The sequence below is a fragment of the Triticum aestivum genome, chromosome 7B (assembly GCF_018294505.1).
Source record: "Triticum aestivum cultivar Chinese Spring chromosome 7B, IWGSC CS RefSeq v2.1, whole genome shotgun sequence".
Lineage (NCBI taxonomy): Eukaryota > Viridiplantae > Streptophyta > Magnoliopsida > Poales > Poaceae > Triticum > Triticum aestivum.
In genome coordinates, this window is record NC_057813.1 from 653,722,523 (window position 1) to 653,740,837 (window position 18,315).

General features: G+C 46.7%; 1 protein-coding gene across 1 annotated transcript; it reads left to right on the forward strand.

Moving 5' to 3' along the window:
• Positions 1-2,164: 2,164 nt before the first annotated feature.
• Positions 2,165-7,506, forward strand: LOC123157137 (eukaryotic translation initiation factor 5B). Its single transcript, XM_044575382.1, has 10 exons — positions 2,165-3,647; positions 3,755-3,855; positions 3,959-4,049; positions 4,143-4,253; positions 4,344-4,409; positions 5,883-5,942; positions 6,018-6,620; positions 6,718-6,861; positions 6,957-7,076; positions 7,202-7,506. The coding sequence occupies exons 1-10, from the start codon at positions 2,355-2,357 to the stop codon at positions 7,265-7,267; spliced, it is 2,655 nt and encodes an 884-aa protein (XP_044431317.1). The 5' UTR covers positions 2,165-2,354; the 3' UTR covers positions 7,268-7,506.
• Positions 7,507-18,315: the final 10,809 nt, after the last annotated feature.

The following is an 18,315-nucleotide window of genomic DNA, read 5'->3' on the forward strand; positions in this document are numbered from 1 at the left end:
TCATATTTGGCTTTCATTTGGTCTTAAACGAGACATGCATATCCTAACTATTTTTGTTTCAGAATTCTAAAGCCAAGGTTTCTTTAGAAAAACAGTATAATACCTTGTCCAATGACGTTAGAAAAAGAATGTAAAATATGAACCATTTATGTGCTTAGTTTCAAAGACGCTCTCACAACTAGATCGACTAAAGAATGACATGTATAGCTTTGATTTGAGCAGATCATATCCGTTATATATTTTTGAAGAATAATTATATTAGAATTCTTGATAACCATGTCAAGCCGTCAATTCAAGGACGAATGTAATGTAGGTTGGATGATTCGTCTGCGTATAATTTGTGAGGGCCGCGATATGTTTCGTGAAATAGTTAAATTGACCATTGATAAAGGTTGACTAAAACTTGTTGAAACACCAATGGTTGAGTGGTCTTTTCCTATTGGTCCTGATGGCAAAAGGGTTTTGCATTGGCTGCTTCAAGCCGATTTCATTTAAAGATGAGAAGGTAAAAATTATGGGCGATGTGATCAATCTTTCAATGAGGGCAAGAATTCTATCAAAGTTACAATGAAGACGTGAAGCACAGGGGCAGTAAGAAAACCCAAAGATCGATGCAAACAAAAGCAAAAGAAACAAAGGCTAAACTAAGCACAAGCGCAAAAAATCCAAATTAAATTTCTCACAGTTTAGATAAATCTCAAAAGAAGAGTGAAGAGAAAAATGCTTATCTGCAAAATAATGCAAAGAAGTCAAGATCACCCCCTAGGCACAAGTTTGAAGACCTGCATTGGCAGAGGGATAATTTTTCATCTTCATATCCTCCTTTTGGGCCATCAATGCGAATGTCTACCTCCATATGGTAATTTTCTATATCCATCATGGGACAGTCATGAATTAAAGGACATATTTTTCATCTTATTTTAGACTATCTCTCTAAAATTATGTAGCTCCAAGAGGATAAAATTTGATGAAAAATCATATGCTAAAGACCGTTTCAATCATAAGGGAACGATCTGGAACTCAAGAGAGAAGAAATAGGTGTTCAAGCAAGTTTACCGTGTTAAAAAGATGATCATAAATGTGCTACTTCAAATCTGATGTAAAATGAAAAAAAAGCTAATTAAGATATGACCATTAGCTACTAAAGGCAAAGAGATGATACAACCAACCGTTGAAAATCAAAGTGCCAAATCTAAGAAAAGCGAGTTAAGAGAATAGAATTTGTCATTGCTTGAAAAAGAATCATGGACGAGGCGTCCACTCGGATTATCGTATTGAAAAAAGAATAAATTGCAAACGCTTAGTGCACAATAACATGAAAAATAGAACATGGCATGGGCTCCCAATGGGAGTGGTCAAAATAAAAATGATGTTCAAGCTTGTGTTACAAGAAGTGCAGTAAAAATGAAGAATGTAGCTAATAAGCAATTAAGCCAAAGCTTTGCATTCGCCCATCAAGATCATTGGTTTGCACATCATCCATATTCTCCAATCATGTTATTGATGCATATGCCATGGGACTCATCCCCAGATATAATCGATTACCATCCATGACCTTATTTTGATCCATGGATGCAATATAATTTCTTACGTTATGAAGGGGTGTTAGCAGATCACTATTATTTGATTAGCGAATTTTTTTTCTGAATCCAAAGGATCACAATGTTTTAACTATTATTTCGTTCATTTCTCACATGTTTTGGTGGATAGAGTTTACATGATCCTAAAAAGGCAATGACTGATATATACTTATCACAATAATAAGCATATCAAATGGCTAATGGAGTGTTGACATCATGCCAAAAGTTTACGCGAAGGAAAACTTTCCCTAAACCAAAGGTTTCTTTTTTTTTAGGAAAGAAAAGACACAACAAGGCTAGCTAGGTGAACACGTGCTAGATAAGAAAATTCGACCTAGAGTCCTAGACCCAAACGAACCAAACGGTTTTTGTTGCAGAATTTGTTTCCGTAATTTGCAGACTTCGGTTCAAATTCAAACTCAAACATGTTTGCCCGCAAAAGAACAACTGGAATTTGCAAACGTGTCCGCGACGTATCCCCGCGCGCGTGTCCGCAGGAGCCTTTGCCGGCCACGGTCTCTGCAACCGGGGCCCCCATATATCTAGACACGCACGCCACGCGAACACCTTCCCATCAAAGCCACCCCGTCCCCGTGCCCCAGGTATTCCTCAGCCCTCGTCGCCCACCGCCGCCGCCGCCGCGATCCGATCTCCCGGCTCCCGTACGACGCTAGGGTTTCCGCCGCCGCCAACGCCGCCGCGGGTGTCTTCTCCGCCGTATGAGCAGCAGCCCCGCCAACCTGGACCGCCGGCACCGTCACCGATCGTACCCCCATGTCGTCGAGGAAGACCGCGGGCCCGTCCCGCGCCACCGCCGCCGGCGCGAAGAAGGTGGCTAGCGGCCCCGGGGGTATGAGCCTCCGGGCGCTGCGGGAGGGGCTTGCCCGTCAGAAGGAGGAGGAGGAGCGCAGGGCGCGGGAGCAGGAGCTGCAGGCGCAGGCGGAGGAGGCCAGGAGGCGGCGGGATGAGGAGGAGGAGGAGGAGAGGAGGAAGCTGAGGGAGCAGGAGCTGAAGCGGAGGGAGGAGGATAGGCAACGGAGGCGGCTGGAGGAGCGGAAGCGGGAGGAGGGCCGCCGCGCGGAGGAGGCGCGCAGGCGGCTCGGCATCACCTCCGCCGTTGTTGAGGGCGGCGGTGCTGTTGGTGTCGACGATGGCCCGAAGAAGCGGCCGGTGTATCAATCCAGGAGACCTACATTGAAGCCCAAGACTGTCGAATCTGAAGCCGATGGGGGAGGAGGCCAGGGCTTGAGCAGTGTTTCGCAAGAAGAGGAAAACAGCGCCACCATCAATGAGGCACTCAAATTGGGGGAGGGATCAAGCAATGGATCGTTGGAAGAGGACAGAGCAGCAATCGGCGATGAGGATGAGGATGAGGATGATGAGGATGCTTGGGATTGCAAGAGCCTGGATGAATTTGATGTCATGTCTGCTGCTGGCAATTCTCACTCTTCTGAAGAAGAGGAAACCAAAGGGAAGCATGTGGCCTCCGCTGCTCCGGTCGTTAATGCAGCCAATGATGCAGGCAATGAGATTGTGGAGGATATCTTCGACGCTCAGGATGTGGATGGAGATGAAAAGGAGCTTCGAGCACCGATATGCTGCATCCTTGGGCACGTGGATGCCGGAAAGACGAAGCTCCTGGATTGCATCCGGGGCACCCATGTCCAGGAGCGGGAGGCCGGGGGCATCACACAGCAGATTGGCGCCACCTACATACCGGCTGAAAACATCAGGGACAGGACGAGTTTAAAAGCTGAAACCGCCATCAAAGTTCCTGGTTTGCTCGTGATTGACACCCCTGGCCATGAGTCCTTTAGTAAAATGCGTTCAAGGGGATTGAGTATGTGTGACATTGCCGTGGTTGTAGTCGATATTACGCAGGGGCTTGAGAAGCAGACGATTGAATCCCTTCATCTTTTGAGACGGCACAATGTGAGCTTCATTGTCGCCTTGAACAAGGTTGATCGCCTCTATGGGTGGAAGGAATGTACCAATGCACCAATAGTTGAGGCACTCAAGAAGCAATCTGACGACGTCAAAAGTGAATATAAATGGAGGTTAACTAAGGTATTTTCCCGTGAGTTCTGTGCATTTCTTTGGTATAATGCCAAATTTGCATCGAATTACAGATGGTTTCTTTGAAATTTTCTGATGATTTGATTTTTTGTAAACAGGTTGTAACAGAGTTTAAGGAAAATGGCTTCAACACTGCACCATACTATGAAAATAATAAGAAGAAAAAAGTGGTTAACATTGTCCCGACCAGTGCAGAAAGGTGTGGCAGCTATATACTTTGTTGCTTATGTTCTAAGTTTCAGTTTCTCATGTGTTATCTGCAATTTTAGCCTCTGACCAACTTTTACTGTAATATCCTCCAGCGGTGAAGGTGTCCCAGATCTTCTACTGCTACTGGTGCGGTGGCTGCCTGGCATAATTACAGATAAGCTGGCCTATGACGATACAGTAGAGGTTCGTTCGTAATCCATCACTCTCTCTAATGAAGTTAGTCATTAACCTAATGTATTCTTAATGTGACATTCTTCTCCACATATGTTTGTTCAGTGTACAGTACTAGAAGTCAATGAACATAAAGATTTAGGAACTACTGTTGACGTAGTACTGATTAATGGTGTGCTGCACCAAGGGGATCAAGTAATTGTTTGCACTAAACAGGTATATAAGTTTCTGAAATCTGAGATTTACATGTTACCTTGAATGTTTCCTCAACGATTTCATTTCTCACCTTAACCTTTCCATCTTTAGGGGCCTGTTACAACCATTATTAGAGACTTGTTGACCCCTCATCCAATGAAAGAACTCAAAGCTAAGGTGAGTCCACACTTTTTTTCGTCTGTGCATTCATATTTTTCTTGTTAGTTTTTTGGTGATAGATAGGCAGATTTATGCAATGCTTTAAACGTTTTAACTTGAATGGAAGGCTTTGGTATTTATGGCAAGAACATTTTGATTTGCTAGAGATGCATTTCCGTTCTTAATGGGATAACATTATAATTCCTACTTTCCCCACTATTCCTGAGTTTTTAAAATCCTGCGATGGCCCTGAAATATGCAGAAGTTAAGGAGTACTAGAACTTGTGGGGAAATGCTGTTAATTAGTACCTTAATTAACAGATTCAGGACTCAAGATTACCTAAAATGCAGATAGGCGTTAGTTTTGCTATCCTGTCCCAATTCCTCATTTCTGCTCCCTCCAGTCTTATGCAGTGGGTATATTTTGACTGTCAAAACTCCTGCTTTGAGCATAAATTTATTTTAGATTATTTTGATAATGCCCATAAAACCACATCCATAAGAAAGTAATTTTGAAAACGAATCTAATGATACCAATTTTATTACCTATATATTATTGAAGTAATGGTTGGTCAAAGCATGAATTTTAGCAGTCAAAATATACCACTCCCAAATCCATATAATAAGATGGCAAAGGTGCCTCTTATTTATTTGCCTGCAGTTCTGTCCCAAATCCTCACTCCTTGTTTGCAAAGGTCCCTCTTATTTTAGTTGTCATGCATAAACCTGGACTCTTTATACCATTTGTAGCCATCAGATTTTACACTGGAATGAAGTGTACATGTGTGACTGATGGATATAATTGGGGAATTGTGCCCATATTCTATTATTAGGGATTACATTTGAAAGATCTATGACTATACCAATGAGGACTTGGGATAAACCCTTGATTGAACATCACATATTTGCTAATGCGTATTTAGATGTCTTTTGATCAGATGGTTGTTCATCGCATATGTTATTACAATTTCTTAAGTTCCCCACCGCATCTAATCATAATATTTTCTAAAATTTGAAGAACCGTAAACAATTTGCTTCTGACAACCAAGATATATTTTTGATTGCTCACAACTGGTCCCTTTAATATTCTGAATTGGTCTTGTGCTATCTTGCTGGGACCATAATTATCACGTTTCATTCGAGTATTCTCTTGTCCAGAACACTGTTGTATGCCCTACCCTACATAGGCTACATTGGAGCATAAACATTTGAAGTTGTAACCCAAGATGAATTTTGGGTTGAATTTACCAAGTCTTGTTTGCTGGCATATTTAATCCTCCCTCTGTAAACTAATATGAGACGTTTTACTACGTCTTATGTTAGCTTACAGAGGGAGTAGTTTCCTTAAAGTTCATGGAGCCTGTGTACTCTGTTTTAGATTTTGATTTTTGACTGGGACATGGCAAACTCAATACTAATAGAATTTCTGAGACCAATTTCACAATAATTTCAGATGTTGTACCTAATGTATCATCATTTCTGTTCTTCCAGGGTGCATATAAGCATCACAAGGAGGTCAGAGCTGCGCAGGGGGTAAAAATTGTGGCACGGGTAAGTTTTATTTCCATTGTCATGAGTTATGGAATCCATTGTCAAACAACTCATTGCTCAATTTTGTTTCTTCAGGGACTTCAATATACAATGGCTGGCACTTCCCTCATTGTAGTGAAGCCAGGGGATGATTTGCGACAAGCTGAAGCAGCTGCAATGCAAGAGATTGATATGGCCATTAGCACGACAGATGAGAACGAGAAGGGAACAACAACTCAAGAAGTTAGTAGTATCGTGACTTCCAAGGAGGGCATCTATGTGCAAGCTTCTAGTGTTGGAACCTTGGAAGCTATCATTGCGCACTTGAAGAGCAGTAGTGTGGACATTCCTGTTTATGCTTGGAACTTAGGACCCGTCTACAAGCAGGATGTCATGAAGGCAAGTGCCATGCTGAAGCGGAAAGAAGAGTATGCGGTCATCTTGGCCTTTGACGTCAAAGTGATGCCTGAGGCTAGTGCCCTTGCAGCTGAATCAGGGTTGAAGATTATTACTGCTGATACGGTATATAGGCTCGTCAACATCTATACTGAGCACATTAAGGGATTGAAGGAAGCGAAGAAAATGCAATTTGCAGCTGAGGCAGTTTTCCCATGCACCCTGAAGATTCTGCCAAACCGTGTCTACCATAGCAAGGATCCAATTGTTTGCGACGTTGAAGTTGTGGAAGGTGTCGTCAAGGTACATCTTTTACTTGGTGTTGTCAAGTGTATCATCGATTCAAAATGATTTGATCTTATTGCTGACGTTAGTAATTGGTGTCTTGACTGTGTTTCAGGTGGGAACCCCGATATGTGTCTTCACCCAGAGCAAGGATAAAAGCAAGAATATAATAGTTCATAGCCTCGGAAGGATCTCCTCCATGCAAACATCCAATGGCAATCAGATTTTCTCGGCCAGGAATGGAGTTGTGGCCATAAAGGTACGTGTTAGCGCATACATAAGCATGATTGTAGTTGTGACAATTGCAAATTGAAAGTTGAAAAAGCTTATAACAGTTGTCATCACCTCTGCCAGATAAGCGGTGACAGCCCTCAGGAGAAATCCCGGTGTTATGGGCGCCATTTTGATTCTAGCAATGAGCTGGTCAGCGAGATCTCGAGGAGATCCATTGATGTACTCAAAGAGTGCTTTCGGGTAAGGACGCTCACCATGCCACCATGGTTCATTATAGCCGAAAGCGCTTGGAGATTTTTATTTTACCTAGTTTTTTTTACTCCTTTTTATAGGCTCTCTAACACTTCCGAATGCACTTTTTACAGGATGAAATGAGCGCTGAAAATTGGCAGCTTATCACCAGGTTGAAGACGCAATTCAAGATAGCCTGAAGCGCCGGGAAATTTTTACTTTACCATAGTTTCTTTTCTCCTTTTTTTTTCCCTTTCTGCTCTGTGCCTCAAGACACTTGAACTATGTGGGCTTATCGCTTATGTATTGGTTTTTCGGGTCGGAATGATGAAAGTCTTGAACACATATTTACCTATATCTGTAATTTTGCAAAGCTGAGAATGTTGAACCTGGAGATGCTTTGGATTGCTTCATTCAATTGTTTGTTGTGTTCAGTTGACGCCGTACTGTGACTTCGATAGAGGGAAATCTGCAATTACTATGAACATCAAACACTGTCCACGTCGGATTAACAATTGTTCGACGCTGGCGACGAGGCCTTGTGATCCGGTCGTCACCAATGTACACTGCGAGCAGGCAACCATGGAGCACGTCGTTGCTCCTCAGCCATGCTGTGCCTTTGGCCACGCCGCTGCGCTGGTACCGCCTGCCATGTTTCTCTTCACACGATTGATCTATTCTTCATGTGTGTATCCAACAAGAAGACAAATAAATTAATGTTTACCTGATCGGTTTACCTGTAGCGATGCACGCATGCCCGTCTTTGCATTCTCCGCCTTGTGGGTTAGTAGGCTGTGCCATGGCCCATGGGAGCCGCGGCAGAGTACGCCACGCCCGCTGGGCCTCCGCCGGGAGCAGCGGCTTCATAGTTGAAGTCTCCTGCCGCTCCTGGAGATCCCCTTGTGTCTCTCCATGTAGGTGGGATGGCTGCTACGTGGCTGCGGGGGCGGGTGGCGGCGTGCTCGTCCTGGAGCTGGTGCCGGGATCCGGGCGGGCGGCGCGGGTTGGGCAGCAGCCTGGCGTGGTTGTTGCTCCGGCCACGGGCGGCGGCGCGGGGAGGTCCGGCGCATGGACGGTGAGCTCCTGGTGGCGGCCGCTACACGGTGGCTCGGCGGCTCTGCTCGTGGCGACGACCGGCTTTTTCTCCGGCATCGGTTCGTCTGCGGGCGGACCGTTTCGACCTTCCCTTGATCTCATCATCGTCTGGGCGCTACTCCCATCAAAGGGCTGGTCCCCTCCCAACCGCGGTCCACTGTTCGTCTCGCGCCCGGTGCTGCAGGACCGAGCTCGTCTCGCACACGGTGCAACAAGACCAAACTCGTCTCGCGCACGGTGCAGCAGGACTGACCTCGTCCCCCTCTCGGTGATGCAGGACCGAGCTTGTCTCGCGCTCGGGGCAGCAGGGCGGGTCGGAGGATGCGAGTTCTGGCAGGCCTATTGGGTCTCGACGCTGGGGGTCGCTCAGGGGGTGTGAAAGGTGGGACCTTTCCGCTCGTCTCTTTCATTGGGGTGCGGCGGGTCTCGGGTGAGGTGGTGTCAAGGTCTTGGATGCCGGGGCGGCGGCCCTGGTGGTGGTCGCGCGATGCTCTTGGGCAGAGCCCGTGCCTTGGTGTTGCCCGGTCTCCATGGCTGTGTGGGCGGCGTGGTTGCGGGGTGTGGCGTTCGGTGGTCGTAAGTGTTGGCCGAGGTGAAAACATGTTCTATCTTCAGAGGTACCGGCGTCGGCGAAGATCGTTCCCTTCTTGAAGGCGTCGTCGCGGCTCTCATTGCCCTTCATGCGGTGTCGTGGTACTAAGACTGACAGTAAGAGTAGGGGATACGCATGAGGAGGCAAGGTCCTAGCTACGGTGAGGTTGTACGCAAGTGTTTACGAGTTCAGGCCCCTCTCGGAGGAGGTAAAAGCCCCACGTCTCGGTGCCCGGAGGCGGTCGACTAGATTATAGTATGCGTGTGTGTATTACAGGGGATGCGAACCCTTGTCCCAGAGGAGGGGGTGGCTTATATAGAGTGTGTCAGGACCCCAGCCATCCCCCGTTACAGAGAGTTCAATGTACATAAAGAGAGGGCGTTACTGATAACGCCAGCTATAAAGTGTTACTAATGCCTTTGAAGACTACAGAGTGAATGCTTGACCGTTGCTATTCTATGTGACTCCTGGTCTTCACTGGTCGAGTGGTTTCTTGTATGGTCGAGTGGACTCAAGAAGGAGGGGTACCCGAGTGATATGACTGGTCGAGTGGATTGCACTCAACGTCTTCATTGGGCGCTCCCTGTTGTCTCTTGAGCTTCTTTGCTTCTAGGGTAGTGACCTTGGGTAGGGTATATAGGTCAGGCCTATGACCCTACCCTAGGTCTATATCCTCATCATTAGCCCCCGAATGGATTGAGGTCCGAGTGGAAAGAAGGTTGAAGTTGATCTTGCTTCGACCCTTGTGCTTCGCAAGTACTTGCATTGAACGGGAGTCTCATGTTGAAACTTCGGCTTCGTTTCAGTCGCTTGATCGATTCAGAAATTGCCGAGTGAATTCATAACACCATTCATCAAGTGTTGTTTTTTGATGCGGAATCTTTGGCGCAATTGGTTATGGCGTATCCCGATTTGACGAGATCCGAAATTTCGGGGAAGCGCGCGGGACGGAGCGTGTCGTGGTAAGCGGGTTGGATAGACAGGAGCGCCTCGATCCCCGCACCACCTTTTTCGCCACGTACCCAACATGCTACTGTTGCGGGATTTGACAGGATCGCCTGGGCCCACGCATCAGCCACTCGGAAGTGGGCCTTTAAAAGGCGACGGGGCTGAGGCGCCTGCACTGTGCGCGTCCATTCTCCCCCCTTCTCCTCTGCTTCTCCACCGCATTCGGCTCCTCCGCTCTCGACGCTGCCGCTCCGCCACCATGGTGAAGGACAAGACGGCGGCGCTGGAACGCGCGAAGAAGGCGACGGGAGCGGTGAAAGGCAAGAAGACGAATCGGGGGTCGTCGTCGCGGTCGGCGCTGCCGCCGGGTTGGATCCAGGGCGATTGGATCCAATCCTCGCTCCGGCAGGAAGATCTGTACGAGCTAGCTGAGTCCGGACTGATCGCCAATGGTGATGCATGGTTGCCGGAGGGGGAGACGGAGCCGCAGCCGCGATTGGGTGAGTGCGTTCTGCTCGCCACCCACATCGACCGCAGTTTCTCGCTTCCTCCACACCCTTTTTCCGGGGTTTTTTGAACTTCTTCGGGGCCCCAACACCATCACATACCTTGCCGCGTTTGTGTCCATGTGCGAGAGTTTTCTTGGTTGTCGACCGCACTGGGGCCTTTTCAAGCACATTTTCACTATCCGCTCTCAGTCGGTGAAGAAAGCAAACACGAGTGACGAGAAAACACACGTTATCCAGATGTGTGGGGGTTTGGGCATCCAGAAGAGGAAAAGGAGCTCTTTCCCTTCCATGACCCTTCCTGAGTCGGTCAGGGGCTGGCAGTCGACCTGGTTCTACTGCCATGGCGTCGCCACTCCACGCCAGTCGACTGGACTTCCCCCTTTTACCTTCGATCGTGTTCAGACCCCTTCCCTGCTGAAAGTGACCGCTGAAGAGAAGGTGGAAACAAACTTGCTGGTCGAGAGGGTGGTTCAGCTGATCAATCAGGGCGTGACTGGCATGGATTTACTGGAGGTGTTTCTCAGTCGGCGCATCCAGCCACTTCAGGCTCGAGACCACCCGATGTGGATGTACTCTGGCACCAACGACACAGCTCGGGTCCACCCGGAGGAGGTCCCGGCCAAAACGGTGGCCATGTGGTTGAAGAGCATTACAGGAAACAAGGACAACCCCAGGGTAGCCAGGAGGGTCGCTCCATTCAGCAACAGCAATCAACCAAACACGGTTTGAATTTTGCTACCGACTGTTTTCCTGTGCATCTTGCATCTGTCTTTGAATCCGACTGAATTCGCTCGACTCTTTGTTTTGTAGATTTATACCGAGATGTACTCCATGCCCAACGGAGAGAAAATTCTGGAGCAGGACCAGGAGGGGGAGGATAGCGCGGATGAGAGCGGCAACTGGCAGTCTCCGGAGGATGATGATGAGGAGGAGAGCGACGAGGGGGTCGACTCGCCGCCACGCTTGGAGCGTCGATCCAAACTTCTTCATGATCCAGTGGGCGAGCACGACAAGACCACGGCTCCCAGCACCTAGGCGCAGAAACGCACTCGGACGTCGACTCCGGAGCCGATGGAGAAGGTCGCCAAGCAGCCCAAGGTCGTGCCCTCGAAGGCTCAGAAAACCTTGCCCAGGATCAAGATGGACGTTCCTGTCGCCGCTGGGTGAGCACTCGATCTTTCTGCGTTTTCTTCATCCGACTGATACTCCTGTTTTGACCGAGTGGATTATGAACTTTTTTCAGCCCCATGACTTCTGTGACTAACATGGATGTTGACAAGGCCCCAGGGGATGAGGAGGCTGATGACGTGGTTACTTCCAGAGCCAGTAAGCCCTTTCCAATTTGAATTTGATCTGCCGACTGATTCACTGGTCGGTTGAACCCTTGGGATTGTCTGTGTTGCAGCCCTGCGAGACGTCATTACCCTTCCGGACGATGAAGACGAAGAAGTGCCTCTGAGGGAGAGGAGAAGGAAGGGCATGAGCTCGAGCGGGAGGGCGGCTGAAGGACAAGTGCCTGAGTCGGTGGTCGAGCGATCCGGAGATCTACTCGGACCAGCGTCACTTTCGCCAATCCGCTGTTGACCGACCGTCCATCAGGGTCGACTACTCAGGCCCCTGCCGCTCCGGTACAACTCCACGCATCCGATCCTGCAGCTGCTCCGACTGCATTGCCGTCATCCCTCTTCACTGCATACCAGACTCTGGACCATCCGTCGAGTGCTGCCCGGGAAGCTCTTCTCCAAGTGAACCTCATTATGGAGCAGATGAAAGTGGTGCATGAGGCCAGGCAGGTTGCTTACAACGCCACTACTGCTCTGCAGGCAAACGTCAAGGTTAGTTGATTTCTGACTGATCTTTTGAGTAGTGATAGTTGCAACCGTCACTTTACTGCCCATATGATGTCCTTGGATGATCGCTTTGGAACCTTTTATGTGCATCTATGAGTCTGCATTCCGCATCCAACCACCCACTGTGGTGTTTTCCTGTAGCCAAACGGAAATAGCTTTTCTGCTTGGGTCGACGAGGTTGAGTCGAGTGTTTTTCTGAACCAGTGGGGGCACGCATAGTGCACCCACTGGGTGCTAGTCCCCGAGACCGTGGTCGACTGCTGGCAGTTGACTGGGGTCTTAAAATCACCTTTTTTTACTCCTGCTGGGCAGACCATGCCGAGTGTAAGACCCGGACCAGTGGGGACATGCCAAGTGCACCCACTGGGTGTAGTCCCCTAGACTACTGTTAAATGTTTGATTCGGCGGTAGTCTTAGAACAACTATACTGAGGTTAACTTTTGTTTCTGTCGACTGACATATCCTTTTTGTTGACTGCAGAAGTCTTGTGATCTTGGGGCTCAACTTTTTGAGCTGGATAAGAAGCAAATTAGCATCAATATGAAGGAAATATGCCCTAGAGGTAATAATAAAGTTATCATTTATTTCCTCATATCATGATAAATGTTTATTATTCATGCTAGAATTGTATTAACCGAAAACATGATACATGTGTGAATACATAGACAAACATAGTGTCACTAGTATGCCTCTACTTGACTAGCTCATTAATCAAAGATGGTTATGTTTCCTAATCATAGACATGTGTTGTCATTTGATTAATGGGATCACATCATTAGGAGAATGTTGTGATTGACTTGACCCATTCCGTTAGCTTAGCACTTGATCGTTTAGTATGTTGCTATTGCTTTCTTCATGACTTATACAAAGTTCCTACAACTATGAGATTGTGCAACTCCCGTTTTCCGGAGGAACACTTTGTGTGCTACCAAACGTCACAACGTAATTGGTTGATTATAAAGGTACTCTACAGGTGTCTCCAAAGTTACATGTTGAGTTGGCATAATTCAAGATTAGGTTTTGTCACTCCGATTGTCGGAGAGGTATCTCTGGGCCATCTTGGTAATACTCATCACTTAAGCCTTGCAAGCATTGTAACTAATGAGTTAGTTATGAAATGATGTATTACGGAATGAGTAAAGAGACTTGCCGGTAACAAGATTGAACTAGGTATTGGATACCGACGATCGAATCTCGGGCAAGTAACATACCGATGACAAAGGGAACAACGTATGTTGTTATGCGGTTTGACCGATAAAGATCTTCGTGGAATATGTAGGAACCAATATGAACATCCAGGTTCCACTATTGGTTATTGACCGAGAATAGTTCTAGGTCATGTCTACATAGTTCTCGAACCCGTAGGGTCCGCACGCTTAACGTTACGATGACAGTTTTATTATGAGTTTATAAGTTTTGATGTACCGAAGTTTGTTCGGAGTCCCGGATGTGATCACGGACATGACGAGGAGTCTCGAAATGGTCGAGACATAAAGATTGATATATTGGACGACTATATTCGGACACCGGAAGTGTTCCGGGTGATTTCGGAGAAAACCGGAGTGCCGGAGGGTTACCGGAACCCCCCCGGGGAGAGTTAATGGGCCACATGGGCCTTGGTGGGAAGAGAGAGGGGCGGCCAGGGTGGGCAGCGCGCCTCCTCTCCCTCTGGTCCGAATTGGACTAGGAGGGGGGGGGGGGCGGCGCCCCCCTCTTTCCTTCCCCCTCTCCCCCTTCCTTTCCCCCTACTAGTAGGAGTAGGAAAGGGGGAGTCCTACTCCTACTAGGAGGAGGACTCCTCCTCCTTGGCGCGCCCCAAGGGGCCGGCTGGCCTCCCCCCTTGCTCCTTTATATACGGGGGCAGGGGGGCACCCTAGGACACACAAGTTGATCTACGGATCGTTCCTTAGCAGTGTGCGGTGCCCCCCTCCACCATATTCCACCTCGGTCATATCGTCGCGGAGTTTAGGCGAAGCCCTGTGCCGGTAGAATTTCATCATCATCACCGCGCCGTCGTGCTGACGGAACTCATCCCCGACGCTTTGCTGGATTGGAGCCCGGGGAACGTCATCGAGCTGAACGTGTGCTGAACACGGAGGTGTCGTACGTTCGGTGCTTGGATCGGTCGAGTCGTGAAGACGTACGACTACATCAACCACGTTGTGATAACGCTTCCGCTTACGGTCTACGAGGGTACGTGGACAATACTCTCCTCTCTCGTTGCTATGCCATCACCATGATCTTGCATGTGCGTAGGAATTTTTTTTGAAATTACTACGTTACCCAACAGTGGCATCCGAGCCTAGGTTTTATGCGTTGATGTTATATGCACGAGTAGAACACAAATGAGTTGTGGGCGATACAAGTCATACTGCTTACCAGCATGTCATACTTTGGTTCGGCGGTATTGTTGGATGAAGCGGCCCGGACCGACATTACGCGTACGCTTACGCGAGACTGGTTCTACCGACGTGCTTTGCACACAGGTGGCTGGCGGGTGTCAGTTTCTCCAACTTTAGTTGAACCGAGTGTGGATACGCCCGGTCCTTGCGAAGGTTAAAACAACACTAACTTGACGAACTATCGTTGTGGTTTTGATGCGTAGGTAAGAACGGTTCTTGCTAAGCCCATAGTAGCCACGTAAAACTTGCAACAACAAAGTAGAGGACGTCTAACTTGTTTTTGCAGGGCATGTTGTGATGTGATATGGTCAAGACGTGATGCTATATTTATTGTATGAGATGATCATGTTTTGTAACCGAAGTTATCGGCAACTGGCAGGAGCCATATGGTTGTCGCTTTATTGTATGAAATGCAAACGCCCTGTAATTGCTTTACTTTATCACTAAGCGGTAGCGATAGTCGTAGAAGCAATAGATGGCGTAAACGACAACGATGCTACGATGGAGATCAAGGTGTCGCGCCGGTGACGATGGTGATCACGACGGTGCTTCGGAGATGGAGATCACAAGCACAAGATGATGATGGCCATATCATATCACTTATATTGATTGCATGTGATGTTTATCCTTTATGCATCTTATCTTTCTTTGATTGACGGTAGCATTTTAAGATGATCTCTCACTAAAATTATCAAGAAGTGTTCTCCCTGAATATGCACCGTTGCCAAAGTTCGTCGTGCCCAGACACCACGTGATGATCGGGTGTGATAAGCTCTACGTCCATCTACAACGGGTGCAAGCCAGTTTTGCACACGCAGAATATTCAGGTTATACTTGACGAGCCTAGCATATGCAGATATGGCCTCGGAACACAGAGACCGAAAGGTCGAGCGTGAATCATATAGTAGATATGATCAACATAGTGATGTTCACCATTGAAAACTACTCCATCTCACGTGATGATCGGTTATGGTTTAGTTGATTTGGATCACGTAATCACTTAGAGGACTAGAGAGATATCTATCTAAGTGGGAGTTCTTAAGTAATATGATTAATTGAACTTAAATTTATCATGAACTTAGTACCTGATAGTATTTTGCTTGTCTATGTTTGTTGTAGATAGATGGCTCGTGCTGTTGTTCCGTTGAATTTTAATGCGTTCCTTGAGAAAGCAAAGTTGAAAGATGATGGTAGCAATTACACGGACTGTTTCCGTAACTTGAGGATTATCCTCATTGCTGCACAGAAGAATTACGTCCTGGAAGCACCGCTGGGTGCCAGGCCTGCTGCAGGAGCAACACCAGATGTTATGAACGTCTGGCAGAGCAAAGCTGATGACTACTCTATAGTTCAGTGTGCCATGCTTTACGGCTTAGAACCGGGTCTTCAACGACGTTTTGAACATCATGGAGCATATGAGATGTTCCAGGAGTTGAAGTTAATATTTCAAGAAAATGCCCAGATTGAGAGATATGAAGTCTCCAATAAGTTCTACAGCTGCAAGATGGAGGAGAATAGTTCTGTTAGTGAGCATATACTCAAAATGTCTGGGTATAATAATCACTTGATTCAACTGGGAGTTAATCTTCCGGATGATAGCGTCATTGACAGAATTCTCCAATCACTGCCACCAAGCTACAAGAGCTTCGTGATGAACTATAATATGCAAGGGATGAACAAGACAATTCCCGAGCTCTTCGCAATGCTAAAGGCTACGGAGGTAGAAATCAAGAAGGAGCATCAAGTGTTGATGGTCAACAAGACCACTAGTTTCAAGAAAAAGGGCAAAGGGAAGAAGAAGGGGAACTTCAAGAAGAACAGCAAGCAAGTTGCTGCTTAAGAGAAGAAACCCAAGTCTGGACCTAAGCCTGAACTGAGTGCTTCTACTGCAAGCAAACTGGTCACTGGAAGCGGAACTGCCCCAAGTATTTGGCGGATAAGAAGGATGGCAAAGTGAACAAAGGTATATGTGATATACATGTTATTGATGTGTACCTAACTAGAGCTCGTAGTAGCACCTGGGTATTTGATACTGGTTCTGTTGCTAATATTTGCAACTCGAAACAGGGACTACGGAATAAGCGAGCACTGGCCAAGGACGAGGTGACGATGCGCGTGGGAAACGGTTCCAAAGTCGATGTGATCGCGGTCGGCACGCTACCTCTACATCTACCTTCGGGATTAGTCTTAGACCTAAATAATTGTTATTTGGTGCCAGCGTTGAGCATGAACATTATATCTGGATCTTGTTTGATGCGAGACGGTTATTCATTTAAATCAGAGAATAATGGTTGTTCTATTTATATGAGTAATATCTTTTATGGTCATGCACCCTTGAAGAGTGGTCTATTTTTATTAAATCTCGATATTAGTGATACACATATTCATAATGTCCAAACCAAAAGATGCAGAGTTGATAATGATAGTGCAACTTATTTGTGGCACTGCCGTTTAGGTCATATCGGTGTAAAGCGCATGAAGAAACTCCATACTGATGGACTTTTGGAATCACTTGATTATGAATCACTTGGTACTTGCGAACCATGCCTCATGGGCAAGATGACTAAAACACTGTTCTCCGGTACTATGGAGAGAGCAACAAATTTGTTGGAAATCATACATACAGATGTATGTGGACCGATGAATATTGAAGCTCGTGGCGGATATCGTTATTTTCTCACCTTCACAGATGATTTGAGCAGATATGGGTATATCTACTTAATGAAACACAAGTCTGAAACATTTGAAAAGTTCAAAGAATTTCAGAGTGAAGTGGAAAATCATCATAACAAGAAAATTAAGTTTCTACGATCTGATCGTGGAGGAGAACATTTGAGTTACGAGTTTGGTTTACATTTGAAACAATGCGGAATAGTTTCACAACTCACGCCACCCGGAACACCACAACGTAATGGTGTGTCCGAACATCGTAATCGTACTTTACTAGATATGGTGCGATCTATGATGTCTCTTACTGATTTACCGCTATCGTTTTGGGGTTATGCTTTAGAGACGGCTGCATTCACATTGAATAGGGCACCATCAAAATCCGTTGAGACGACACCTTATGAACTATGGTTTGGCAAGAAACCAAAGTTGTCGTTTCTTAAAGTTTGGGGCTGCGATGCTTATGTGAAGAAACTTCAACCAGATAAGCTCGAACCCAAATCGGAGAAATGTGTCTTCATAGGATACCCAAAAGAGACTGTTGGGTACACCTTCTATCACAGATCCGAAGTCAAGACATTCGTTGCTAAGAATGGATCCTTTCTAGAAAAAGAGTTTCTCTCGAAAGAAGTGAGTGGGAGGAAAGTAGAACTTGATGAGATAACTATGTCTGCTCCCTCATTGGAAAGTAGTTCATCACAGAAATCAGTTCCTGTGACATCTACACCAATTAGTGAGGAAGATAATGATATTTATCATGAAACTTCAGATCAAGTTTCTACTGAACCTCGTAGGTCTACCAGAATAAAATCTGCACCAGAGTGGTACGGTAATCCTATTCTGGAAGTCATGTTACTTGACCATGATGAACCTACGAACTATGAGGAAGTGATGATGAGCCCAGATTCCGCAAAATGGCTAGAAGCCATGAAATCTGAGATGGGATCCATGTATGAAAACAAAGTATGGACGTTGGTTGACTTGCCCGATGATCGGCAAGCCATTGAGAATAAATGGATATTTAAGAAGAAGACTGACGCTGACGGTAATGTAACTGTCTATAAAGCATGACTTGTTGCGAAAGGTTTTCGACAAGTTCAAGGGGTTGACTACGATGAGACTTTCTCACCCGTAGCGATGCTTAAGTCTGTTCGAATCATGTTAGCGATTGCCGCATTTTATGAT